A 27879-nucleotide genomic window follows, 5' to 3' on the forward strand; every position below is an offset into this window, starting at 1 on the left:
TTTATGGTTCTGGAGATTCCATGATGATGCATGAGTGGTATTTCACTTTTATATATATAGATAGAAGGTAAACAATACTCTGCTTTCAAGGCTGTTGGGGTATCTCACTCATAGAATCATAGAAGGATAAGGCTGTCTAACCCCCTGTCCAAAGCAAAAAACCTTATATCACTGATAAGAGGGCTGCCCAATATTTACTTGAAAACCTCCAGCAATGGGGCACCCATAATTCCAGGAGGCAAGTTGTCCCATAGATTAACTCTTCTCATTGTTAGGAAATTGCTCCTAAGCACTCAACCTAGTAAAGCATACAACTGAAGTTTAGGAGCTGGTGCCTTATGGTAGATACATTAATTTTACCTTTGGGGTATATGTGCCAATAATGTCCATGTAGATCAGGGGTGTCAAACTCAAGGGCCAGGGACCTGATCCAGCCCGTGGGGTGCTTAGATCTGACCCATGGGGCCACCCTGGAAACAGCGAAGGACCAGCCCGCAGTGCCTCTGCCAGAAAAAACAGAGCTCGGGAGGGGCATCCACGGCCTTCCCAACTCCGTTTTCACTGGCAGAGGGTTGCAGGAGATCATTGCAGCCGAAAATTGAGTTTGGGAGCCCGTTTTTGCTGGCAGAGCACTCGGGCCGCCACAGGCGCCCCCAACATGAGTGATGTTGAGCTGGCCACACCCACCCGAACCCTAATGTGGCCCTCAATGAAATTGAGTTTTTCTATGCATTCATACTATATTTAGAATTTGGGGGGGGGGGTTGATTAAGACATTGGTGTGTGTACTTCTTTCATCCTTTAACACATCTATAGTGAGAGCTGAACAATGGATTGTTAAACAGCTAAGCATCATAGATTGGAAGAGCGTTACTGGATTAGGTCGTAAATTCCAGTAGTCTGCACCACGTTGGACAACTGGAAGCATTTTGGAAGCTCTTAAGCTTGGGCTGGAAGGTGCCGCTTTCTACAACTGCTTCTCAGCCAGTAACCTCTACACTCTGCTGCCTATCATTCGGAAGGTAGCAAATAGCTATCAATATGTAGCAGCCGTTGGGAGTTTGATCCTACATAGATCCGTCCAACGCTGATTGGGTGGTATATACATTGAAAGCAAGGTTGACTTTAGAGCAGTTGGCCATGGCTCAAACTGTAGGGTAGGTTGGTCACCTTTTGAAAGAATTGAAGGCCAATTCATGTATCATGATAGTTAAAATGTGATTTGGGGACTTAACTGGAGCCTGACATGTGAACTTCAGCCAGTCTGGTTAAGCCAAGAAACCACAAATCAGTAAGTTTTGTAAACAAAATAGGAAATATAAATAAATAAATAAAACATACCATCTCTAAGCCAACCCCTCTTAAAACTTTGAAATCTCACCTCCAGTAAGGTGAGAGCTGCTGTTAGACAGGTGTTTTCTAATCTTGGCATCTTGAAGATGTGTGGTCTTCAACTCCCAGTCAGCAATCCCCCAGTCAGCAGTGGGAACCACTGCAATAGAGTGTAGGCTATTTCCAAACTGCCCATCTACCTGGCATCTCCTGTTGCAAATCCGCCCCGTTATAAATAAAATCTACACAGCTGTAAAATCTAAGTCTAGAAAAACCTGACTTGCTACTACAAGGAGCATGACTCCCCTTACTCTTCCCCCACCATCACACTGTCACAATCTGGTTTCTGTTTTTCTGGAAATGTGTTTATTTTGCACTTGAAATCCACCTAGCCTGGAAGCAGTAGCTTTTACTTTGCCAGTTGCCCATTAGGTCATGGAAAGAGAACATCTTGACATGTTTGTTTCTTTGCTCAATCCTGCAGTTCAGCATAACCTTTAAAAGGATTTGCAAACAAACTCCATCAGTCTAAACAACACACACACACACACACACACACACACACACACTTCAAAGCAGAATAAATGCTGGACGTCTGGCTAACGAAGGACAAAGGAGAGTTCCAGCAACTTTCTTTAACGTTTGTGCAAAACAAAGGCTAATACAGACAAGCTGAATTGCCATATTTTAAGTCATAAGTGGTTGATGAGCATAGTTATGCTTGACCAAGCTATGAGAAACCAGTTAGTTTCTTCAATCAATCATGGCTGATCAAATCATGTTTAGCACAAGAGTTTTTAAAAAAAGTTGATTTGGGGTAGGAGGAAGGATCTCAGGATTTGGAAAAATAATGCAAAATATGTGGGACCAGGATTTTCGGGAAGGGTTCCACTTTGGGCTGGAAGGCAATTTTGTTGTTGTTGCTTAAACTAGCTTAGTATAGGGATGACCTCATGGAGAACCAGAAAACTTTGGTATTGATTTCCTGGAGAACCTAGTCTCGAGAAATCCATATAAACCAAAGCCTACACGTGCTAATTTTCATTAATTTCTCCCTGAAGTATTTTCAAGCCAATTCTTTCAGGCCAATAATTAATGTGCTTATTTGCAGGGTTGAGCTGCTGGGAGTTCACAGGGGTTCAGGAGAACCTCTAGCTAAGATTCTGTGCAGTTTGGAGAACTCCCAAATCCCACTCTTGGCTGGCCCTGCCCACCCCACCCCTCCCAGGAGTCCCCACGCAGCCTGTTTTGGATGCAGATAAATGCAAAGTGCATGTGGAGGCTCAGGGAGGGCGAAAAACAGGCCTACTTGAAGTTCGGAAAGGCCGGAAATAGGCCTGTTTCCAATGGTGGGATTCAAATAATTTAACAACCGGTTCTCTGCCCTAATGATTTCTTCCAACAACTAGTTCACCAAACTGCTCAGAATGTTAACATTCCCGAAGTGGTGTGAACTGGCTGAATCCCACCATTGCCTGTTTCTGGTCTCCAGAGGGCCTCCGGAGCCTAGGGAAGTTGTTTTTGCCCTCCCGGAGGCTTGAGGAAAGCCTCCGGAGCCCGGGGAGGGCAAAAACACACACACACCCATGGTGCAGGAGGCTGACTAGGTCACACCCACCATGGCCACGCCCACCCAAAAACCAGGCAGAGAACCCATTGCTAAAATTTTTGAAACCCACCCCTGCTTATTTGAATATTCTGATTTAGCTGTAATTCTTAAGGGAAAATGCCTTTTAATAGCCGATACTGAATATATGGAGAAGGAAAGGGGGTGAGGAAGGACAGCATTATTGAGAAAGTTAGTTTATTGAACATTCATTGGCAATTGCACCTGCCTTACTTCTATTTGGAAGAGGAAAACATGGCCAATGGCACATCAAAGTTCAAAGACATCATGGAAGAGGGGGAGTTACTTTTCTAACAAGAGGGAAAATTGCTAATATCGAAGCAAAAGTCAAGAATAGAAACAATTTAAGTAAAAATAGAACTTGATTTTCCTTACTTTGCTAAGTCATGCAGAAAGCCTATTCGCCTTTAGCAGCAGCTGGTTGGGTGTGTAGAGAAATTGCTTGGAAAGGGAACAATAACTTCTCCCAGTTCAACAGAATCCCATTTTTGCATGTGGGGAGGGCTGTGGCTTTGCCCTAATTCAGTTATGGCGGTAGCATGCGCACGTGTGTGTTTCGTGCTTATCTGGGCCGCAACCCGGAAGAGGAGCTGCCCAGGCTGCGTGTGCACGCCCAAAAAAACATTACACTACTAACCAGATCATATAAAACATTTGCTAGACCAATTCTTGAATACAGCTCGCCTGTCTGGAACCCATACCTCATTTTGGACATTAATACAATTGAGCGTGTCCAGAAATATTTTACAAGAAGAGTTCTCCACTCCTCTGATCATAACAAAATACCTTATGCCACCAGACTAGAAATCCTGGGTTTAGAAAATTTAGAACTTCACCGACTTCGATATGACCTGATTTTAACTCAGAATAATCTGTTACAATGTCCTTCCTGTTGAAGTCTACTTCAACTTCAATCGCAACATTACATGAGCTTACAGTATATTTAAGCTTAATGTGAACCGCTCCAATCTTGACTGCAGAAAATATGACTTCAGAAACAGAGTTGTTAATGCCTGGAATGGAATGCCTGGAATGCACTACCAGACTCCGTGGTCTCTTCCCAAAATCCCCAAAGCTTTAACCAAAAACTGTCTACTGTTGACCTCCCCCCATTCCTAAGAGGTCTGTAAGGGGCGTGCATAAGAGCACCAATGTGCCTACCATTCCTGTCCTAATGTCCCCTTTGATTGTATACAATTCATATAGTTTTTGTATACTTATGCTTATATATATGCTTATATATCATATAGTTATTTCATGCTTATGCTTACATATACTGTTATGACAAAATAAATAAATACATAAAATAAAAAATAAATAAAATGAACTTCTGGTTTCCAGTGTGCACATATGGGCTGGCCAGTTTTCTGGGTTTCTGGCGCGCATTGCACGTGCGACAATCAGCTGACGAGTGCGCATGCTCATGCAGAAAAACAGAAGACCAGCTCTTCCACTTTCCAGCACTACCACATGCACAAAGGCCAACTGATGGTCGTGCGCACATGTGCACCTGAAACCCGGAAGAGGAACAGGCAATGCCGCGCGTGCCAGGCGGTACAGCTCTGCATGCCACTTCGAGCAGTTTGTATAACTGGGAAAAGAATCCGGAAGTTTCAGTTTTGGAACACTGTCAGGGTTCCAGAAAAACCTCTTCTGCATGAAAAAAACTCAGAAGCCATTGTCTTTCAAAGTACTTTACTAGCATAAGGAAACTGGCACACGATGAGTGAAATTCCAAAAGTGAAACTTCCGGATTCTTTTCCCAGTTATATAAACCCCAAGAATCCCACCCCCCAACCCCTTTACCGGTCACATGGTCCTACGTTCTTCCACTTTATTCGAAACCTCTTCTTGTCACTCCTGCAGATGCGAACACAATCTGACCTTGACTGCTTGAAGAATGTTACCATACCCATCAAACCCCCTTCTTCCCCTCGGGGAGAAATGTGGCAGAGCTTGGAAACCTACGGCCTAGTATGGTTTCCAGGCCTGACACAGGCATGCCATATATTCGCCATCACGGCCCTAATTAGCAAGAACGGGTAGGACTTGTTCCACCCCTTCTCGCTGTGAATCTTTTTTTCTGAGCTAAATCTGTCTAGAATTCAATATTATGGATGTGGCATCAGGTTAGTGGTGGCCAGGGGTGAACTCGGTGGGCGTGGCCAACTTTTTTTTTTTTTTTACTTTTAAAAGCATTTTTTTCTACAACCTCTTCGGCCGACAAGATTGTAGAAAACATGTTTTTAAAGGGTTCTGACGATCCCAGCTGAGCTGCGCGACCATCAGAGGCTATTTTTTTTTTTTACTTTTAAAAGCAATTTTTCGGCTGAAGAAAAAATGCTTTTAAAAGTTAAAAAAAAAACCTCTGATGATCACGTGGCTCAGCTGGGCATACGGGGGGGGGAGGGGGGAAGGGGTTTTTGCTACCAGTTTTCTGAACCATCCGCCGCCATCGCTACCAGACCGGGTGATCCGGTCCGAACCGGGAGCATTTCACCCCTGATGTTGGCTCTTAGCAACCACATGAAGTTTCTCTTGCAGCCCTAGTTGATTGTTTTCTTAATCCCCTTGTAACCATTTCCCCAAAGCTGATAGAACTGTAGCTCTTAGCATCTCCGCATTCCTCAAGTAAAATTTGGTAGGGCAAAGAAACTCAAGAGTCCACCACTTGTTGGTTCTTTTCTATTCTTCTGCACTTCTTGAAAGACACCCGAGCTTTAATTGGCACTCTGGGAGCTGCCGGTGGCTTTTGCTATCGAACTGCCTAAAAGCATCCAAGAGGTCTGAATATGGTGGAAAAGTTTAGTAATGGACTGCAGCACTTCCTTAATTCTCAGAAACCTTGAAGGGCAGAACTTGAAGGCGACTTCTATTCCATGGATTGAACAATATAACCATAAATAAAGTTACAGGTACACTTCAGAGTGTGCTTTCTTCTCTGGACTACCTCACAAGGGTGACGGTAATCTATCTGGCCTATATTGGAGCTTAGCGCTTCCCCGGCTACCAAGTAAAGTCATCTTCTCCTCCATCGCAAAATTAAAACCATAAAAAGAACTTAAGTTACCTTATAAGTTCAGGAAGGAGGCCACCCACAGCCACCCATCGCCTTAATAGGGTTAAATATATCTAGTAGTTTGAAGATCTGAACAGTATTGAATTGGGCAGACAGAGAATAAACAATGGTTAAGCTCTGGTTAGCTCACCCCTTAGGTGAGATCAAAGGCTGCCTCCTTTTCCCCACTCCATCCAATTCAGATACCTCCAAAAATTCTAGAAAAGGAACCTGAAGGCAGATTATAGATTAACAGAGTTGGAAGGGATTTTATAGGTCATCTAGTCCAACCCTCCCACACCCACCCGCTCAAGCAGGAGACCCTACACCATTTCTGACAGATGGCAGTCCAGTCTCTTCTTGAAAGCTTCCAGTGATGAAGATCCCACAACTTCTGAAGGCACCTTCGGTTCCATTGGTTGATTGTTCTGTCAGAAAGTTCCTCCTCATTTCTAGGTTGAATCTCTCCTTGGTCAGTTTCCATCCATTATTCCTTGTCTGGTCTTCAGGTGCTTTGGAAAATAGCTTGACCCCCTTCCCTCCTTTCTGTGGCAGCCCCTCAAATATTGGAAGACTGCTACCATGTCTCCCGTGGTCCTTCTCTTCCCTAGACTAGCCATGCCCAGTTCCTGCAACCGTTCATCTTATGTTTTAGCCTCCAGTCCCCTAATCATCTTGGTTGCTCTCCTCTGCACTTTTTCTAGAGTCTCAACGTCTTTTTTTGTTTGTTTCCCAGTTTCTTTTTCCCACCAGCAATTGATAATCAACAGGATCGTGTCTCTGTGCCTACCCCAAGATTGAAAAGAGAGAGACAGAGAGAAAGTGAATTTGGGGCTAAGTCTTAAAGATGCACAATATGTTCTTCGTCACCAGCTTGCGAATGTAACTTCCAGATTCTGCTCATTCGGTTTAAGAGGTTGCTGACTCTTCCTTCTGGCACACTGAACAGCCGTGTCATTTCCCTGAACTAACTAGCCTCGTAGCCATATTCTCACAACGTGCGGGTCTAAAGTGGGATCGGCTAGTTTGTGACTCAGGGTGTTCTACGGATCCGAGCAATTGAATTAGCTCAGCAAACCGTAGTTACCGTGTCCTGCAAACACAATCAGTCAGGCATCGCACGAAGGATTACACATATTGCCACCTGCTAACGTTTGCTTGATCAAAATGTGGTTGGAAAACAGGAGAGTGGAAAAATACAACAAAGTTTAGCCACGGAGCCCGTTGCTGGTTACGGGCCTTGGCTTAAATCAGAAAACCTCGCAGCTTAGAGGAATCAAATCTTAACTTGCGAAGTGCGACCTGGAAAACATCAGTGGTTTTTTTTTGTTGTTCAAATGTTCAAAGGGCTTAGCTCTAAGTTCATTACAGGCCCCGTAGTGGCAGATCTCCGGATAAAGAGAAAAAAAATATATGATTCCAGTCACCATCTTTCCTGGCCAATGGTTATTTTGCCACTCTTTGTAGGACAGGAACTTCCATTCGGCTCAACTCAACTCACAGGGCTACTGATGTGGAGAAAATAGGAGGAGGAAGCAGCATTAGGCAAGCCCACTGCATTGAGTTATTCATAAAAATAACAAAAGGAGATAAAAGTCAAATAAGTAAAAACAAATGTAGGTGGCTCTCCACTTATAATCAAAATTGAGCCCAAAGTATCTGTGGCTAAGTGAGACATTGGTTAGGTAAGTTTTGCCCCATTTTTCGTCACTGCAGTTAAGTTAGTAACATGGTTATTAAGAGAATCTGTTATGACCTGCCAGCAGCCAGCAGAGCTGGCAGCAGATTCAGACAGTGAGGAGGTTGGGGAGGAATGTGGGCCAGTCCTGGAGTCTGGGGAAGGCTCTGAGTCAGAAGCAGAGGGGGGCCAAGGCCACCTGGTAGTTCTTTGCTGCTTCCGGAGTCTGACATCAGTGAGACAGAAGAATAGCGAGAGCCTGTTCCCAGAGCTGCCAGAAGCCAGGAATAATTAAGAAAACAGGGCCGACTTGGGAGTAAGGCTTGGAGATGATTGGCCCTTCCCATAAGACATAAAAGAGAAGTGAACAGGACATGAGCTTTTGCAGGAAACAATTAGTTCATCCGGTCAGTAAAAGCTCTGAAAAAGTTGTTTGACTCTGTGCCAAGTTTGGCCTTGCCCTGTGTTTGGCAATTAGTTGTCTGGCAGCATTCCAAGGGAGATAAGGTGAGTGTTTATAAACATTCCCATGAAAGACTGTTTGAGAAGCCTTTTGGATTGGGAATGACAATAATTCACAGCCGTATGAATTAAAGAGATTTGCCGGGACTAAGATTGTGCTGTATGCTTTCTAAGGAAGCCTAGGTCGGAACACTGTCTTCCCCATTGACTGTGCTTGTCAGAAGGTTGCAAAAGGGGATCACATAACCCTCGGACACTGCAACCATCGTAAATATGAGTCCATGGCCAAGCATCTACATTTTGATCATGTGACCATGGGGAGGCTGCAATGCAGGGGTGAAATGCTCCCAGTTCGGACCGGATCACACAATTCAGTAGCGATGGCGGCGGGTGGTTCGGAGAACCGGTAGCTAAAATCCTTGCCCCACCCTCCATGCCCAGCTGAGCTGCGCGATCATCAGGTTTTTTTTTTACTTTTAAAAGCATTTTTTCTTTGGCCAAAAAAAAATGCTTTTAAAAGTAAAAAAAAAAAAGCCTCTGATGATCGCGCGGCTCAGTTGGGATTGTCAGAGGCTTTTAAAAGCATTTTTTTACACCCTCTTCGGCCAAAGAGGTTGTAGAAAAAATGCTTTTAAAAGGCTCCTCTGACGATCCCAGCTGAGTTGCCTGATCGTCAGAGGCTTTTTTTTTCTTTTAAAGGCAAAAAAAAAATGCTATTAAAAGAAAAGGCTTTTTTTTTTGCCTTTAAAAGAAAAAAAAAGCCTCTGACGATCAGGCAACTCAGCTGGGATCGTCAGAGGAGCCTTTTAAAAGCATTTTTTCTACAAACTCTTCGGCCAAAGAGATTGTAGAAAAAATGCTTTTAAAAGTACAAAAAAAAAAGTTGGCCACGCCCACCCAGTCACATTACCCACCACCAAGCCACACCCACAGAATCGGTAGTAACAAATTACACATTTCACCTCTGCTGCAACGGTCATGTGAAAAGCAGGCATACACCAGCTTTTTCAGTACTGATGTAACTTTGAACGATCACTAAATGAACTGTTGTAAATTGAAGACTATCTGTTTACAGGTTCTCAAATTCCAGGCAGAATTTGGTGGGGATTAAACAGAAGCCAAAAATAAATAAATAAATAAATTAACTTGTAAGGTGAGCCTCTGAGCCAAGCTGTGTTATTCTTCACTGTTAAAACAAATGAAGCCTCTTGTCTCATCTCCCAAGATACGTATCACAAAACACACCCCTACTTTGGATAATTTGGAACAAGAACAAGAGGTAGGTGGAGACGTTGCCTGTTTCTCCCCGGAAAAGAAATAATTGTGTCCAAAGGCACAGAGAAGCCCCTTTTCTATCTTTTTTTCGATGAAGCACCTGATCTCATCAACCTCCCAAGTTGTTCTTAAGACTTTCCTCATTTAAATGTTTCCCAATTAACTTGGGATTGCGGGGAAATTTATACATTTTGCCATCTACCACATCCTTGATGAGCTTTCCTATTTATCGAGCATAATTGGGAGCAAAATCCATCTCTTAAATTTGGCAGGAGGTTGGGGCGGGGAGCTCCATTAAGTTACACCTCAGAACCAAGAAATCAATTCTTCTGGCGTTCTAATTGCTTTTGCCTGGAGATTTTGAGAGTTAATTAATTTCAGTGGTGCACGATCTGAAATCCCGAGGCTGGATATACTCGGCTCAAAATTATATATAGCTCCAGCTCTTGGAACCTCTCCAAAAGTTGTCACTAGATTGTATCTTTTTTTTAAAAAATGTGATTAAAAAAAGAGGAAAGCTACTGGATCCATGAGAAATAAACGTATTAGCTGCGTTCGGTTTAGTTTAATTTAAATTTAAAATCAACTTGCTCTGGACTCACCTAGAATTTGGAGGCGAGTCTTGCCTATCGTTCAAGAATTAAAGGTGGCCTTTAGTTTCAAAACAGTCGCACCCCTTTGGGATTAAATAAAGGAACAGTACAATTTTTGGCGTTTACTTGGAGTAGATGACCATGCTTTGTCACAATCCCGTGTCAAAACACGAAGTTTGCCTTTCAGTTAAGAGGCTTTACTGAACTGTTCAGGCATGGTATGGAAGAACTTGGGCCAGTGCTGGAGCCTGGGGGAGGCTCTGATGGATGCTCTGCATCGGACGCAGAGATAGAGCCGGGACCGTCTGACATTTCCCAGCCAACAGAGAGGCAGCTGCCTTTGGAGGCTGATATGAGTGAGGAGGAAGAACAGCTGGGGCCTGGTCCAGACGCACGTATGCGCAGAGCAGTTAGGAGAGGTGAACAACGGAGGACAAGGAGTCAACTCGGGAAGCAAGGCACATGTGGACACTGAATGGCCCCTCCCTGGCTGGGGAATAAATAGAAGGAAAGGGGAGTGGTTGTCGTAGGAGACAACCTTTGTTGTCAGAAACGTTTGTATTTCTGAAGATTTTGCTCATTGTGTTTCCTGTGCTCACGGCCTTGCAATTATCACAAGGAACTGATAAGGACTGTACTGCAGTTAACTCCTTAAAGGACTATTGCCTGGACTTCTCAGTGGGTGAATGCAATTAATTCACAAGAGGTAAATAAAGAGGGTTTTTTTGTGACAAGGCGCCTATTTCTTGCTTCTGCTAAGGCTTGGTCAGAACAGTATAAGACTAGAGAATAGTAACAATAACAGTGTTGGAAGGGACCTTGAAGGTCATCTAGTCCAACCCCCTGCTCACGCAGGAGACCTGTACTAGGGATTCGAACCGCTGAACTGCCAATGTTTCTGATCGACAAGCTCAGTGTCTTAAGCCACTGAGCCACCTAGTCAGGCAATAGCCTTGTCCAAATGAAACCTTTGCTGTGATAAGCCACTTTTCATTAATTGTAACAAATTTATTTATTTATTTATTTATTTATTTAAATGTTTATACCGCCCTTCTCCCGAAGGACTCAGGGCGGTGTACAGCCAAAGATAAAAACAGTAAATATACAAAGTTAAAATATCAATTTAAAATACCTATTCAATAGTGGCCGAATTAAAACCGTCAGATTGACCTAACCTAAAATACCCCATATAAAATTACAAAGGATTAAAAAATTAAAAATTTAAAAAATTTAAAAAATCAGTCCAGTCCCGCTTGTATAAATAAGTGAGTTTTTAATTCCCGGCGAAAGGTCCGAAGGTCAGATATTTGGCGCAAACCTGGGGGAAGGTCGTTCCAGAGAGTAGGTGCTCCAACAGAGAAGGCCCTTCCCCTGGGGGCCGCCAGCCGGCATTGCTGGGTTGTTGCAGATCATTAGACCTGTATTAGCAGTTGGATAACACGGCTATGGTTTTGAAGTGCAGAATGCACAGAACATAGCTCATGCAGTGCTGAGTTTCGCTATAGTCATGTCCACACACACCTTGCTTAACCAAATCGAGTAGAATACAGGTAGTTCTCAACTGACAACAGTTCGCTTTGAAGCTACAATGGCCCTGAACAAAGGGACTTATGACCGTTTTTCACACTTACGACCATTGCAGCATCCCTCTGGTCACGGGATTTACATTTGGATGCTTGACAACCGACTCGCATTTATGACGGCTACAGGGTCCTTGAGACACGTGATCCCCTTTTGCGACCTTCCGACAAGCAACGTCAATGAGGAAGCCAGATTCACTTAAAAACCGTGTGACTAATTTAACAACGGTGGTGATTCACCGAACAAACGTGGCCAGAAAAGTCATAAAATGTGGGGGGGAAAAACCCCACTTAACAAATTGCTCACTTAGCAACCACAACTGAGTTGGGCTCCATTGTGGCGATAGGTTGAGGGACTTCCTGTTCCTGGCTGCTGTTTCCATGCATGCTATAAACCTGGTTAGGTTTGTGGGTCTGTTTGGCGCACCTAATCTAGATGGCTAGTTCATTTTTATTTTATTTATTTGGCATGTGGCAGAGAAGATCAGGAAGTCTCCAAAGAAGTTTATACACGGTAGAAGTTCTGGCAACTGACAATCACTGGTCCTTTTCTTCTTGGTTAATTTATGGTTGAATATAATGGGCAAAGCCAAGAAATGAATTTGAGCAACCACTAAATTTGGCACTTTTGGTGAACGCTGCGATGATGTGTGCAAGAAACACACCTTTTCACAAACAAAGAAAATAGACAAGTAACCAAGGCTCTGTTGTTGTTGTTGTTGTTTTTGCTTTACAATTACCAACATGAGTCCTTCGGGAGAAGGGTGGTATACAAATTAAAATATTATTATTATTATTATTATTATTATTATTATTATTATTATTATTATTATTATTATTATTATTATTATTATTATTATTATTAACATCACCAACCCCTCACTTCTGCGGCCTGGAGGTTGGCTCTGGCAGGGCTTTCTCTTCCAGTTGCCGTGGATACCGCAATTGTCAAGAGCTCCATGCCAGCATTGGCATGAGTAAAGAAACCCCCAGTCTTCCTTCGTCTTCTCCCAGCGCACTTTCTAAAAAAGCAACCCTGGATGTTACTTTCCCAGTTGCCATCTTTTAAAGCATTCAGGGAGCACTTTAAGAGCCGCTCAATGGGGTGGCACAACTATTGTTCGGATCATAGGCCCCTGCCAGGCTCGCCCCTTCTTTAATTGAGTCTTCTGAGTCAGTCTGACGGTTTTGCGGGTGCCACGAGTCATCTTGACTCAGTCCAGGCCTTCTTCAACTTGTGCCAGCTCAAACCACTTCGGCGGTTGGTGTTTGAAACGTCAACTGGAGATTTAAATGGATGGTTACTAGTAGGGCCAGCAAGAATGTTCCTTACTACCAGCTAGTAAGAGCTGGTGCCTGACTTTTCTCCAGGGGTGAACAAAACTTCGTAGCTCTCGAGTCTTGGAAGAAGATTCTCAGTAATGACTTGAGTAGATCAGGAATTTCATTGCTGACGAGAAAAGAACCTCCGACACAATAGTTCATTACCCATAGCGGAAGGAAATCAGAGTTTATTTATATAATTACTAGCTGATAACCTGGCGTTGCCTGGGTATTTATTTATCCGAATCCTGTATTAGACAGGAAGAGCAACTTCACCCTGAGCCCTGATTTCGGCGAGAATTAGTTAACAAAGTTTTCCCTCTGCCCCCAGAAGCGTCAAGTAAAATGATACTGTGATTTGACACTATAGATATAATTCATTCCTTTTCATTTCAGTGAGCCAGGAGTTCCAGTTATGCTGGAACATACACCCACAAACCACACCAAGGGGTGTTAGGGATGTCTTACCACTACAGTATTTCTTTCCAGAGAGTAAGTCATCTGTGTATCAAGTTTGGTTGAAATTGCTCGAGGCGCTCCAGAGTTATGCTGGAACATACACACATACGCACAGTCATTTTTATATATATACAGGTGAAACTCGAAAAATTAGAATATCATGCAAAAGTTCATTTATTTCAGTAATGCAACTTAAAAGGTGAAACTTAATATACGAGATATACTCATTACATGCAAAGCAAGATAGTTCAAGCCTTGATTTGTCATAATTTTGACGATTATGGTTTACAGCTCATGAAAACCCCAAATTCACAATCTCAGAAAATTAGAATATTATGCTACTGAAGCATCCTGGTCTTCCATAACATCTCAGCAGTGCCATAGGCTGATAGCATCCATGCCACACCTCATTGAGGCAGTAAGTGATGCAAAAGGGGCCCAAATCAAGTACTGAGTACATATGCATGCTTATACTTTTCAGAGGTCCGATATCGTTCTATGTACAATCCTTGTTTTATTGATTTCATGTAATATTTTACACGATATTCTAATTTTTCGAGTTTCACCTGTAGATGTTCCAAACTAACAGACACTTGATATCTAATATCTATGACCTTTGACGGCCTTGGAAAGCAGCTGGAATATGTTTTTACTAAGGGTCCCTCTATCCTAGAAATTATAGGTTCTTCCAAACTTCCAGTTATAAAGCCTTTCATGTAAGCAGGTCCATTGTTTAATGATAGCAGACTCAAGTCACAAAATGCGCACCCGAATTCACTATTCCAGATCCTATCGGCATCAAGTTTTGAAGCTGTTTACGTTGTCTACTGCGCTTACTCCTTTGATGTAGTAAAAGTTGGCGTTCCTCTTCCCTATCGCTGCTCCTTGCAAATTCAAGATCAACCGACACAACAGCTAAGCCTCAGAATTTCATTGTCAACAAATGTGATTATGGCCAATCTTCAAGGAGGGTTTAACAGGCTTATGGATGAGAAGGCGACCTGGCTTGAAAGCCGTATCTTTAATCACAGGAAGATGGTGTGGAATTAAGAGTGGTAGAAAAGGGCTGTCCGTTTTTCTACAAAGTTGTAGGCCTTCGGCTGACAAATGTGACCAGTTCACTAGACTAGGCTAAAAGAGATTTGAGTAGCTTGTAGTTCAGCATGTTGTAGGAAGCCATTATCTTCAGTGCATGGATAACGTTACCGAGTTGGATAATGAAATGTCTGGAAGAAAACTCAGCAAGCTCAGAGCACCAAGGACCCAACAGTTCAACCCTGAGCTACAGATATTCTGCTCTAGTGGTATCAATTCATTGTGCCTACAAAATTAATGAAGCTCCACCTTAAAAAAGCAGACCTCAAGGGACACTTTCCCCTGAGCTTTTTGTGACAAATATGATGCTGGAAGGTGTGAACAAAGAGTTGGACGCTAGTTTTGATCAGGAAACCAGTATGTCGAGGGAAGATAAGCAACCCCTTCTTAACAATACCACTCTAAAATCATAACCAATTCAAGGACGTTTTAAAGAGAAATCTCCCAGAATATCTATGTTTTTAGGGGACAATAAGCACCAGTCTTATTGTATATTTATATTTATTATATAAAGGGACGAGGTGGCTCAGTGGCTAAAGACGCTGAGCTTGTCAATCGAAAAGTTGGCAGTTCAGCGGTTCGAATCCCTAGTGCCGTTTAACAGGGTGAGCTCCCGTTAATTGTCCCAGCTTCTGCCAACCTAGCAGTTCGAAAACACATAAAAAATGCAAGTAGAAAAATAGGGACCACCTTTGGTGGGAAGGGAACAGCGTTCCATGTGCCTTTGGCATTTAGTCATGCTGGCGACATGACCACGGAGACGTCTTCGGACAGTGCTGGCTCTTTGGCTTTGAAACAGAGATGAACACCGCCCCCTAGTCAGGAACGACTAGCATGTACGTGGGAGGGCAATCTTTACCTTTACCTTAAGCACCAGTCTGGAACAGTTGATTTTGTTCACCTCAGATCTTTCCAAAAGCAGTTGGTTGGATTTCTTAGAAATGCAGCATTCCACCTAACTGCTTGAATCTTTTCAGCTCTGACCAACAGTAAAAACAAAATAATAAGTAAGATGGAGTCAACCGATGAAGGTAAACACATTGAATATAAGCTATCATTTGTCTCATTAAATTTCCAATTTACATCTCACGTAAATGGTCATTATCTTTTGTAAAACTGTGACTTGGTTTCAACCACTATTCAGCAAACTATAATCTCGTCCAATCTGCAAACCCAAATGTATTTATATTGATTTCCATCTAGTGCTGCTTTTTTTTTTAACTGCTTGCCTTTTGTGTTGAATTAAATAAAGGCAATTATGTCTTATTTAACCGAACGTGATCTTCAGGAGGTAGGCCCTCACCAACCATGACTGATATTGGAAAAAAGCCAATCAAGACCAACAACTAAGTAGGCTTTAAACTGGAGACCACCAGGAAATTCCAGGGCCCTTCTCGGAACTTGAAATTGAAGGGGGAAAAATATCCTAGAAGGAAATAACAAATTACTTTTTTTGTGTTGCTAAGAAGGTATTTTTTGGAGTATAAGACGCACCTTTTTCCCCAAAAAAAGAGGGTGAAAATTTGGGTGCATTTTATACTCCAAATGTAGCCCAACCCAGGTTCTCAAATGGAGGTTTCAGAGGCTGAAAAAAGCATCAGAAAAGAAGCCCCCAAACAGAGCTTCAGAAAAAAAGCCTCCATAGAACTTCAGAAAAGAAGCCCCCAAACAGAGCTTCAGAGACTTTTTTTCTGAAGCTGTTTTCTGAAACAGAATTTTGTTTTAGAGGCAGAAAAAAAAAAGCAAGGCACAGAGCTCATAACCTGTTGCTAAAATTCACCTCTGGGAACAGCTGATTGGGGGTATTCCGGGAGGCCAATCCATCCCCAATCAGCTTTTTTCTTATTTTCCTCCCCAAAAACTAAGGTGTGTCTTATACTCTGGTGTGTCTTATACCCCCCAAAAATATGGTATTTTTGGGTGGTCCTTAGGAGTGAAGATGAAGGCAAAGTAATCTGTATCTTTACAACAATCTGTGAATAAGCTTAGCACGTAAGTTCAGGTGCATCCAATCTGACATCTGTTTTGAATTGCCTTACCAGATGACTCAACTCAAAAGGCAATATTCAAAAGTGGGAGGTTAATGTCGGTGAAGAAATGTTGGGAGTCGATCCTCTTCAGATGACCTCACGGGAACTTTCCTAGTTCTCATACGAGCCCAAAGCTATCAAAGTCCTCCTTGCACGTCTATTCAAGCTTTGCCGTTTCCTTTCAAACGCTGCAAGGGAAAGAAAGAGCCACCCAGAATGCAAACCACAGTTTCCCTTCGTGTTACTTTTAATCGTCGTTGTTACTTTTATTTCCCTGAAACTTCTGGGTCAAAGATCATTTTGAGCATAATGAAAATGTCCTCACAAGGTGTGTAATTTTTTTTTATTTTTGGACATTCTTGCCTCCTGCTGAGAATTGCCAAGAGCACCCAAATGTAAGGAAAGAGAAATGTTAGATACGTGTCTAAAAACGTCCTTCAACCTGGTTTGCAAGCTGACTGAAGGCAGGGAAGAAGGCTGTTTTCTTTCATTTCATTTATTTACTTATTTACGGATGGGCTGGTTTGATCCGATTTGATTTCTATAGCTGCCCATTTCAGCAATCGTGGGAGGTTCACCCTTTGTAACCAAGGGTCTTCAAGCAGGCTAAGGGGCCATTCTCCCACGGCCAACCCAAGTTAACCATTCCTTCAATCAAAGCCCGTGTGGATCAAATAGGCATGTAATGCAACTGCATGATATTGCAGGACGCTCAACTGGAATGATCACTTATTAGCACAACAGAACCCTATCGCTCCCTGTAGGCCATCCTGGGCCCCTGACCCCTAGGCGATGGGCACGCTAGGTTGGCAGGAGGGTTTTTTGTAGAACAGAACTTGGGGAGCATAAAACCTTTCATGGGTTATAATCTAATCCAGGGGTGTCCAAACTTGGCCCCTTGAAGAGTGGTGGACTTCAACTCCCAGAATTCCCCAGCCAGCATGAGCTATAAATATGAGCAAGTTGCTGGCTGGGGAATTCTGGGAGTTGAAGTCCACCACTCTTCAAGGGGCCAAGTTTGGACATCTCTGATCTAATCTAAAGAGAGAGATAGGGGATTAAAGGCTTGCCCTAAAGCACGAGTCTCCAACCTTGGTCCTTTTAAGACTTGTGGACTTCAACTCCCAGAGTTCCTCAGCCAGCTTTGCTGGCTGAGGGATTCTGGGAGTTGAAGTCCACAAGTCTTAAAGGGACCAAGGTTGGAGACCCCTGCCCTAAAGTGTTTATACGAAAGCATTTTATCCCATTGTCTCCCCTGCCTGTATAAAAGCAGGCATTGTATCCCTATCTCTCACTAAGGAACCAACCAAGCCAGCAATTTAGAATAACAGAATAACAGAGTTGGAAGAGACCTTGGAGGTCTTCTAGTCCAACCCCCTGCTTAGGCAGGAAACCCTTACACCAATTCAGACAAATGGTTATCCAACCTCTTCTTAAAAACTTCCAGTGTTGGAGCATTCACAACATCTGGCGGCAAGCTGTTCCATCGATTACTTGTTCTCACTGTCAAGCTTCTTGAAACACGGTAGTGATAGAAGGATTTTTATCCCTCTATTCCAAGAGAGAGAGAGAGAGGAAAATAAGAAATGGCTTGCTACAAATGGGTTTCCTGTTGCTTATTCAGCTGAAGCTCTCCCCCCACCCCGCCCGCTCATCCCTCCTACTAAATAGCAGCAGCAGTAGTAGATGTAGTAATAAGTCACGTATCAGAGCAGAGAACTTTACAAAATAATCAGTTTGGTTTGTGCTGAATGACGGAAGAATGGCTAACACCTGAGAAAAAAGAAATTGCGAGACGTCAGCACCATCAGCCCTGCGAGATTCAAACACCGCAGGATTAAAAACAGCATCGCTCCAAAGAGGCCTTAGTGTTTTGGTTTCTTTCAGCCTGACTTTGGCTTTGGAGTATCCATGGGAAAAAACACTCAAAAAAATAATATGTCTCTATTCAGTGTCTACAGCAGAGCAAAACACTACGTGCAGCTATGCCTCATGTGGAAGTTCACAACGTATTCTGCGTTAGTCCGCTGCACGGAGATAGCAAAGGGTTCAAAAGGGTGGAAGGTAAATGCCACCAGGCGCCGGACAGTATGATTGATGGGTCGACCCAGAAGTCCTGCTTGGATTTCAAACTTCAGCAGACCAGAGTCTCGGGCATAAAATCTGTGAATGGGAAAAGAAAGGGAGGGAGGGAGGGAGGGAGGCACAGAGGGAGACAGACAGACAGAGAGACAGAGGGAGGGAGGGAGAGAAAGAGGGAGGGAGGGAGACAGAGAGAGAGAGGGAGAGAGGGAGGAAGGCAGAGAGAGAGGAGACAGACAGAGAGACAGAGGGAGGGAGGGAGGCACGGAGACAGACAGACAGAGAGACAGAGGGAGGGAGGGAGAGAAAAAGAGAGGGAGGGAGACAGAGAGAGAGAGGGAGAGAGGGAGGAAGACAGAGAGAGAGGAGACAGACAGAGAGACAGAGGGAGGGAGGGAGGCACAGAGGGAGACAGACAGACAGAGAGACAGAGGGAGGGAGGGAAAGAAAGAGGGAGGGAGGGAGACAGAGAGAGGGGGAGGGAGGGAGGGAGGGAGAGAAAGAGAGAGGGAAGGAGAGAGAAAGAATGCTGGATGGCTATTCTTTGGGCACATAGAACCACATAAACATCAATTTCACATAATTCAGTAAGCAAAGAAAGACACCATGCTATTTTGACCAAAGTGAAGACAAAAAACAGGAAAGGGCACATTAGAATTCCTCTATTAAAAAGGTTTCAATAAAACCAAAGTTTGCCTTTTACCAAACAAGCCGGCAATAGGATTGATGTACATTATTATCAATTATTGCCCAGATAATGCTGCCTTTCCTATAGCAGCATTATTTCAAACTCCCTCCTCAGGTAAAAAAAAGGACCCTGAGCGACGTTGGGCTAAGGGAAAAATTAAAAAGTCAAGTGAAGCAAAGAACCTCAGTGCCAAAGAAACTGTCTAGCTCAGTCCTGCACAAATCAAGTCTGTGCCGGGAAGCTGCCAAACCTTGGATTCCGACAGCAGATATTCCACCAGAACCCTTGCAGGAGATATGGAGGTGAGAAAGACGCCGTGAGGAATTGGGTTTTTTAAAAAATACAGCTTCATAAAAGAGATGGACTGACCCTGATCTTGTGGCTGCTTCTCCCTTCTTTCTTTCTTTCTTTCTTTCTTTTTCTTTTTTTTTTTGCAGGTGAGTATTTTCAAAGCGTCCTCCTCTTGTGTCCGAACCCTTAATGTGCACATTCCACATGCAACCTCTCCTCAAAATATACACAGCCTTCCAGCTGCAATGCAGACCAGAGTGGGGAACAGGATTCTCTTGGGATAAGTAGAATACCCTCCAGGTTTCATTATGTCGCCATTCATCGCATTCTTTCTAAATAGTCATGATTGATATCCTGCTTCCTAAATGCCCCCTGGCTGGCCTGACAATTAAGAGACAAAACACACACACACACACACACACACACACACAAACTGAGGGAAAAGAGCAACCATCTGGGTACTCTGACTTTCTAAACGGCTTCCTTCTCTCCAGGAAGTGGAGCTGGTAGGTGAAGGAAGGAGGGGGCGGAAAAAAAACAGGAAGGGGAGCAAACTTCGTTCTGCGAGTTTCTGCCTTTGCCATTCTAATTCAGGGCAATTTGCCATACTCAAGAAAAGTGCCCTGTAATCTCCCAGATAGGCTCTGTCTCTCGGGGTGTTTTTTTTGTTGTTGTTTTTTCCCCCCCCCCTCCACATCTATTTTTTGAAAAGTGCTCTGCAATCAGAGACCATTTACACTGCCTTGAACGCGTCGGAGAAATTAAAATTCCGAAATGCAAGATGCGTGCCAAATAAGTACAGTAATGGAGAGCTCTCCGGGGGGCCAATTGTTACAGCAATGGAAAAGCTTACCTAGCACGCTGCTGGGCTTCTCAAACGCTCCTCCTCCAAGGCTTACGGTGACATTTTTCAGTCTGCTTAAGTCTTGGCCCTTCAACTGTCAACGGAAGGATTTCTGGCTCATCCTAATGGCCGAGGCTAGAGGACAGCTAAGAAGTCTCCTGGCTGCGGGTTAAGGTGGGTGGGGAGCGGATGGCAGATCTTCCGATCCAAGCCAGCATGAAAGGTGCTATTCTAGCAGCTTGGCGCGTGGTGGAAAAAGGGAAGGAGAACTGTTGTGACTCCAGCCCCCGAACCTGGCCCCATGCCCGAAAGTGACTTTGAGAGTGAGGGGGAAGGGCCGGTAAGGCTTACCTCGGGAGCACCGATTCCTTTGGCCCGGCTCCAGGAGCCAGAACCAGACCAGTCGGAGGACGTAATGAGGCCGTCATCCCCTGATTCCTCCCTTCCCCCGGCTACGCCTTCAGACCCAGCTGACAATAATAATAATCAAGCTTGGATCGACCCGCGCTTCAGAAGATTAGAGAGGCGGCGTCATCAAAGGGAAGGCCACCCCACAGGATATATAAGGAGCTTTGGGACTGCTCTCATTTCACGGGAAGCAAAATTAGCTGAACCATTTCAAAGAGAGCTGAAAGTCTTACCCTATGAGTAATTTGTTTGAACTTTGGCAGACAGCTGCGATTTCTCTACAAGGACTGATAAGAGCCCTGAATCCACTGGCTGAAGGCCAGCTCGTTGCTCCAAAGTGGGGAAGGAGACAGAACAAGAACTCAGAAGTAAGCCAAGCGTGGCACAAAAGCAGAGGCTCAATATTCTTGGGTGGGTGTCGGCAACCTGCGGCCCCAGAGCTGCATGCAGGCTCTTTCATCCCCCTGCTGTGGCTCACTGTCGGCTGGCTGGCCCCACCCCTTGTCCTCCTCTCCCAGTCACTCCTCGCGTAGCCTGAGAAGGTAAGGGTGAAGGCGGGGGAGGGAGACTCGCTCCGAATGAGAGGGAAGCACCCGTGTATTTGCTTCTTCTGGCGGCTCTTAATGCTGCGCGCACCTCGATTGCTTGGGGAGACGAGTGACTTGCTCTCTGCCCCAAGATGCTGGCCCGGGCTGGCTGCAACCGATGCTCCACATCGTAATGGGCTTCAGGAGGAGGAGGGGACACGTTTTACAATGTGGAGCATCGGCCGCAGCTGGCCCGGGCCCCTGAGTGACGTTGAGTTGGCTACGCCCACCAATGTTTTGTGGCTCCCAGTGTTTTCTTTTCTGAGGGAAACGGGTCCAAATAAGGGATGAAACGCTCCCGGTTCGGACCGAATTGCCCGATCCGGTAGCAATGGCAGGTGGTTCGGAGAGCCAGTAGCAAAAATCCCTCCTCCCCCCCGCCAAGCTGAGCAGTGCCATCATCAGAATTTTTTTTTAACTTTTAAAAGTTTTTTTCCTTCAGCCGAAAAAATGCTTTTAAAAGTTAAAAAAAAAAGCCTCTGATGATCATGCGGCTCAGCTGGGATCGTCAGAGCCTTTTAAAAGCATTTTTTACAACCTCTTTGGATGAAGAAGTTGTAGAAAATATGCTTTTAAAAGAAAAAAAAAGTTGGCCATGCCCACCCAGTCACATTACACCCCCCTGCCCGCACCAAGCCATGCCCACAGAACCGGTAGTATCAAATTTTACATTTTACCACTGGTCCAAATGGCTCTTTGAGCGTTTAAAGGTTTTTTTTTATTATTATTTACATTTATATCCCGCCCTTCTCCGAAGACTCAGGGCGGGTTACAGTGTGTAAGGCAATAGTCTCATTCTACTTGTATATTTACAAAGTCAACTTATTGCCCCCCCAACAATCTGGGTCCTCATTTTACCTACCTTATAAAGGATGGAAGGCTGAGTCAACCTTGGACCTGGTGGACTAGAACCTACAGTAATTGCAGGCAGCTGTGTTTTAATAACAGGCTTCTTACAGCCTGAGCCACACCGCGACTCTGTAAAGTTGCAGCCCCCTATTCTTGGGGATGGAGAGCGATGCTGGAACTCAGGCATACCAATAAGGAAAGGCCCCAAATTGCTCCTCCAAAGCAGCCTGTTAAGTTGGCTGCCACCAGGGAGATTGCTTGAAGGTGAGAACTGGAGTTTGAGCACTTTATGAAGAGCAGACAGAACTGGGAACTAGAAGATGGGGAATAAGCTTCGATCGGGTGGTAGGACAAACAACAACTGCCGCTGTTGAAAGAAGATCAGAAGTGAAGGCGATCTGCCCTCTAGATCAGAGGTCTTCCAACCCTGGCATATTTGGGGACTTCCAAGTCCCTGAATTTTTCATTGGGCCATGCTGGCTGAGGAATTCTGGGAGTTGAAGTCCACAAGTCCTAAAAAGTTGTCAAGGTGTTGTGGTCCGCCAGCAGCCTGCGGAGCTGGCAACGGAGTCGGACAGTGATGAGGCTGAGGTGGGGCCAGGGCCATCAGGGAGTGAGGTGCGGACTCCAGAGCTTCCAGAGACTGATAGTAGTGAGGCAGAGGAACAGGAGGAGCCTGTTCCTAATGCACGCATGAGAAGAGCTGCCAGAGGGCAAGAGCAGCTCAAATAAAGAGGGGGTAGGGAAAAAAAGAGCTGAATATAATCACAGTAAATTAAACATAAGAATACAGGCCGTCGACTTACAATAGTTTGTTTAGTGACCGTTCGAAGTTACAATGGCACTGGGAGAAAAAATGACCTATGACCGTTTTTCACACTTACGACCGCTGCCGCATCCCCATGGAATCACGTAAATTGCATTCGGATGCTCAATAACTGGTTCATATTTATGACGGTTGCAGGGGTGGGTCATGGAATCAATTTCCACAACCTCCTGACAAACAAAGTTGATGGGGAAGCCAGATTCACTTAACAACCGTGTTGCTGGAAGTGAACAAATGCAGTGGTTCACTTAACAAATGCGGCAAGAAAAGTTGTAAGATGAGGCAAAACTCACTTAAGAGCCGTGGTGGCGCAATGGTTTAGAGTGCAGTACTGCAGGCTGCTTCTGCTGACTGCCGGCTGCCTGCAATTTGGGCAGTTCGAATCTCACCAGGCTCAAGGTTGACTCAGCCTTCCACCCTTCCGAGGTGGGTCGAATGAGGACCCAGATTGTTGGGGGTAAAAGGCTGACTCTGTAAACCGCTTAGAGAGGGCTGGAAAGCACTGTGAAGCGGTATATCAGTGTAAGGGCTGTTACTATTAAACAAATTTCTCATTTAGCAACATACATTTTGGGCTCAATAGCCGTGGTAAGTTGAGGACTACCTGTAGCCTACGGCGGATCAAACCAAGAACCCTATTAATTGCCCAATGAATGAGAACTTATGATTACCTGTTTCCTGGCTAACTGGGTAGCAAACCACACACAATGGCTTGTTCTTTCTAATGTAATCGTGGAAATGTTGTGCATACCTGATTGGGTGGTCACCACACGTTTTGGGACGTTCCATGACCGAAACCCACTTGTCATCATAGCTGAAGAGAGACAGGTCAAGGTAAGGGCTGCCACTGTACGATTGTGCGCTGATTGGAAGTTGACCCAGGAGCCGACGCACAGCCTCCGTGTGCCCACCGTACTTGGCGTTGACAATAGTGTCCTTGAAACTGAAGCACAGACGGTGAAGGCTATAAAGCTGAAAGAAACGACATAAAAGACACTTTTCCTTCCTTCCACCCACCCACCCGGTACTGACTATATGTTACCGTTGGGGAAATCAGACAAACAAGAATCCTGAGTTCATAAAAGGACTGGAGTTTAGCTGCGGCCAATCTTTGCCATTTCTTTTGAGAAAAATACGTTGGGGAAAAAGAACTTCTGCCTAAGACCTCGAAGCTGTAGTCACTGAATAAGGTTAGAGCAGGGGTATCAAACTCGATTTCATTGAAGGTGGCATCAGGGTTTTGTTTGACCTTGGGGGAGGCGTGGCCAGGGGGCATGGCGAACTCGACGTCATTTGTGTCGGGGGCGCCTGTGATGGCCCGAGCGCTCTGCCAGTGAAAACAGGCTCCCAAGCTCCGTTTTTGGCTCTTGACGGCTTCCTGCAACCCTCTGCCAGCGAAAAGAAAGCTCAGAAGGGCTGCCCGTTCGCAAGCTCCATTTTCTCTGGCAGAGGCGCCGCAGGTCAGTCTTTTGCTGTTTTCAGGGCGGCCCCATGGGCCAGATCTAAGCACCCTGTGGGCTGGCCTGCAGGCCTTGAATTTGACACCCCTGGGTTAGAAGAAATATATGGCATCGTTCAGAGAGTCAGATTGAGACAGACAGGTTCAAATACCACGGAGCTAGGGAAATTCAAACTTGTCGATTTCGTGTGCTTGTTTTGAGATTAAAACATAAGCAACAGGAACATGTAGTTAAGCTCCTTCAGAGCAATTAAGACACAAATGAAGCAGCTATGGTGCTATGAAGACAGATAACCAGATAAATAGTTCTCAAGTAGTGAATCACCTGTACTTGAAGAGAAATTGAGCAGCATAATCATTTTTAGATTCTAAAGAATCTAACAGAGATTGTTTAGAAGCTCATTACAGGCTTCTCTGTAAGAAAATCAGTGATGACCCCCCCCAAAAAAACCCTATCTAAAAAATTACCGTATTTTTCGGAGTATAAGATGCTCTGGACTATAAGACGTACCTACCTTTTTTGGTGAGGAAAACAAGAAAAAGAAATCTGCCTCTGCCTCCCAGCAATTTTGCCTCCTTGCAGCAAATAGCAAATAGCCTGCTTTACTTTCATTTTCATTTTCAGCACAGCTTGATTAGCACAAGAAAAAAAAAATCTGCTGCCAGCAATTTACCTCCTTGCAGTGAGCAGCAGAGGCCCCAGCAGCAGAGGCCCCAGATTGTTGGGGGGGCAATAAGTTGACTTTGTAAATATACAAATAGAATGAGACTATTGCCTTACACACTGTAAGCCGCCCTGCATCTTCGGAGAAGGGCGGGATATAAATGTAAATAAAAAAACAACAACAGCTGAGAGTCAGGAAGCTGATCCAATAGACAATCAACTTGAGCTAATTAGGCTGTGCTGAAGCTGAAATGGGCTGTTTCTTCTTGTTGCTGCAAGGAGGTAAACTGCTGGGAGGCAGAGGCCAAAGAGTGGGGGCCAGTGGATGGGCGGGGCTACATTCTGTGTATTAGATACACCCAAATTTCCATCCCCTTTTAGGAGGCAAAAAGGTGCATCTTATACTCCGAAAAATACGGTACTCCCATACGGTACAACTTATTGTCCTTAACAATTTTTTGAGAACAGCTTTCATTCAAGCTGTGGAAGGACAAGGATAAAGTCAAGACGAGCAGACAGTTGGATCAAGAGAACCCTAGCAGAAAAATTAATCAGAAAGAGCTAACCAGATGATGAGCTAACCAGATGATGAGCCAATAAAATGGAAGAGGTAACCAGATGCTGAACTAAAGAAAACCAAGAGTTAAAAAAATGTAACTCGTCTGAAGTGCGAAATATCTTTTTCTTTAAGAAAACATAAATTAATAATTTAGAGACAACCAAATCACCTTGCACTATTAAAAGGTCATCATCGTTCATTCAATCTCTTGCATTAAAGCAAAATACCAGAACGACAACAGTTTTATACCATTCAACGGGAAAAATCACAGATCTCTTTAAAAGTTCATATTTGTACTTGTTAAACCTAAAACTTCTGGCCTTGCCAGGAATATTGAATCTGGACAAAAAGCCTTTAATTCAAAAGGCCACGTGCTGGTTTCCTGGAAATAAGTCCAGACGTAAACCCGTATGACTATTCTAAGAAATGGACTCTTTAAACTGCAAAATCTGACAGATATCACAATGGGGTGACAAGGATTAGCGGCGCTCGCCTTTAAATTATGTTTTCTCAAAAGAACAACATGAAAACGAAAAGGTTTTATGGCTAAAGATCTCCTGATATTAAAGGATAAAGATGGAAACCCATCCTCATTCTTGAGTGATGTAAAGCAGGGGCGTCAAACTCAATTTCATTGTGGGCCACATCAGAGTTGTGTCTGACCTCAGGGCGACAGGGTGGGCGTGGCCAGTGTGGGCGTGGCCAGCTCGATGTCACTTCTGTCAAGGGCGCCTGTGGTGGCCCAAGCACTCTGCCAGCGAAAACGGGCTCCCAAGCTCCATTTTCGGCTGCCACAGCCTCCTGCAACCCTCTGCCAGTGAAAACAGCTCGGGAGGGCACTCGTTTTCACTGGCAGAGGGTTGCAGGAGGCCGTGGCAGCCGAAAATGGAGCTTGGGAGCCCGTTTTCGCTAGAAGATGCACCACGGGCCAATCCTTCACTGTTTCCAGGGCAGCCCCAAGGGCCAGATCTAAATACCCCATGGGCCTGATCTATAGTATACAAGGTAAAGTGATTGCTTGCTTTGAAGTTAGGAAACAGGGAGAGCTCCGTGTTCTCTTTACTAAGATGAATTCCAGGAAAGATTATTCTGTTCCTTACTGTTCAGACAACCCTAATGAGCCACGGTGGCCCAGTAGTTAGAGTGCACTACTGTGGGCTACTTCAACTGACTGCCGGCTGCCTGCAATTTGGCAGTTCAAATCTCACCAGGCTCAAGGTTGACTCAACCTTCCATCCTTCCGAGGTGGGTCAAATGAGGACCCAGATTGTTGGGGGCCAATAGGCTGGCTCCGTAACCGCTTAGAGAGGGCTGTAAAAGCACTATGAAGCGGTATATAAATCTAAGTGCTATTGCTAATCCCTCAATTTCATCATCGACTATATGAGACACTCATCCTGATCTATCTTACAAGGTGAGGAACACCTGAAAAGGAGAGAGTCGGAAGCCTTCCAGGAAGTCCATTTATGTCTTGGGATTCAACTCTTCAGGCATAGCCAGCACAAATAGTGGTACTATGGGAACTGTAGTCCAAAAAGATCTGGAGACGGCTGGGGGGAAATATTGTGGGTTTGTTAAAATTAAGGCATCAGATGCATCAGATGTACAGCTAGTCCTCGACTTATGGCCACAATTGAGCCTAAAATTTATGTTGCCAAGGGAAACATTTGTTAAGGGAGTTTTGTCCCATTTTACGACCTTTCTCACCCCAGTTATTAAGTGAATCACTGCCGTTGTTAAGTTAACAACACGGTTGTTAAGTGAAGCTGGTTTCCCATGGACTTTGTTGGACAGACAGTCGCAGAAGAGGATCACGTGATATTGCAACTGTCAGAAATATCATTTTTATCTTTTTATTTATTAAATTTTATTTATCCAGTTGCTAAGCAAACAAATTTTGATCATAGGTCCATGGGAATGCTGCAACCGTGGTAACAGGGGAAAAGAGTTGTAAGTCACTTTTTTCAGTGCTGTTATAAGTGAATGATCACTAAACGAAACTGTTGTAAATCGAGGACTACCTGTATCTTGTGTCCTAGAGTCCCTTCCAATTGCAACTGGTGAGAATAAGACGCATGGCAAGACCGAAAATCTACCGGGTGAATTTTAA

The 27879-nt window shown here is 44.4% G+C and overlaps 1 protein-coding gene across 4 annotated transcripts in view; it reads right to left on the bottom strand.

Moving 5' to 3' along the window:
• DET1 (DET1 partner of COP1 E3 ubiquitin ligase) overlaps positions 1-27879 on the bottom strand; it is a 47457-nt gene that overhangs the window by 9620 nt on the left and 9958 nt on the right. For 3 of the 4 annotated variants that reach the window (XM_058156011.1, XM_058156010.1, XM_058156012.1), the window contains 2 exons: positions 23839-24030; positions 17637-18675 (listed from right to left, as the gene is read on the bottom strand). In XM_058156011.1, the coding sequence (XP_058011994.1) occupies positions 18486-18675; positions 23839-24030 (382 nt within the window). In that variant the 3' untranslated portion in view covers positions 17637-18485. Of the gene's footprint in view, positions 1-17636; positions 18676-23838; positions 24031-27879 lie in introns of those variants that run through there. The other variant, XM_058156013.1, reaches the window with a different exon arrangement.

Source organism: Ahaetulla prasina, chromosome 13, assembly GCF_028640845.1.
Source record: "Ahaetulla prasina isolate Xishuangbanna chromosome 13, ASM2864084v1, whole genome shotgun sequence".
Classification (NCBI taxonomy): Eukaryota; Metazoa; Chordata; class Lepidosauria; order Squamata; family Colubridae; genus Ahaetulla; species Ahaetulla prasina.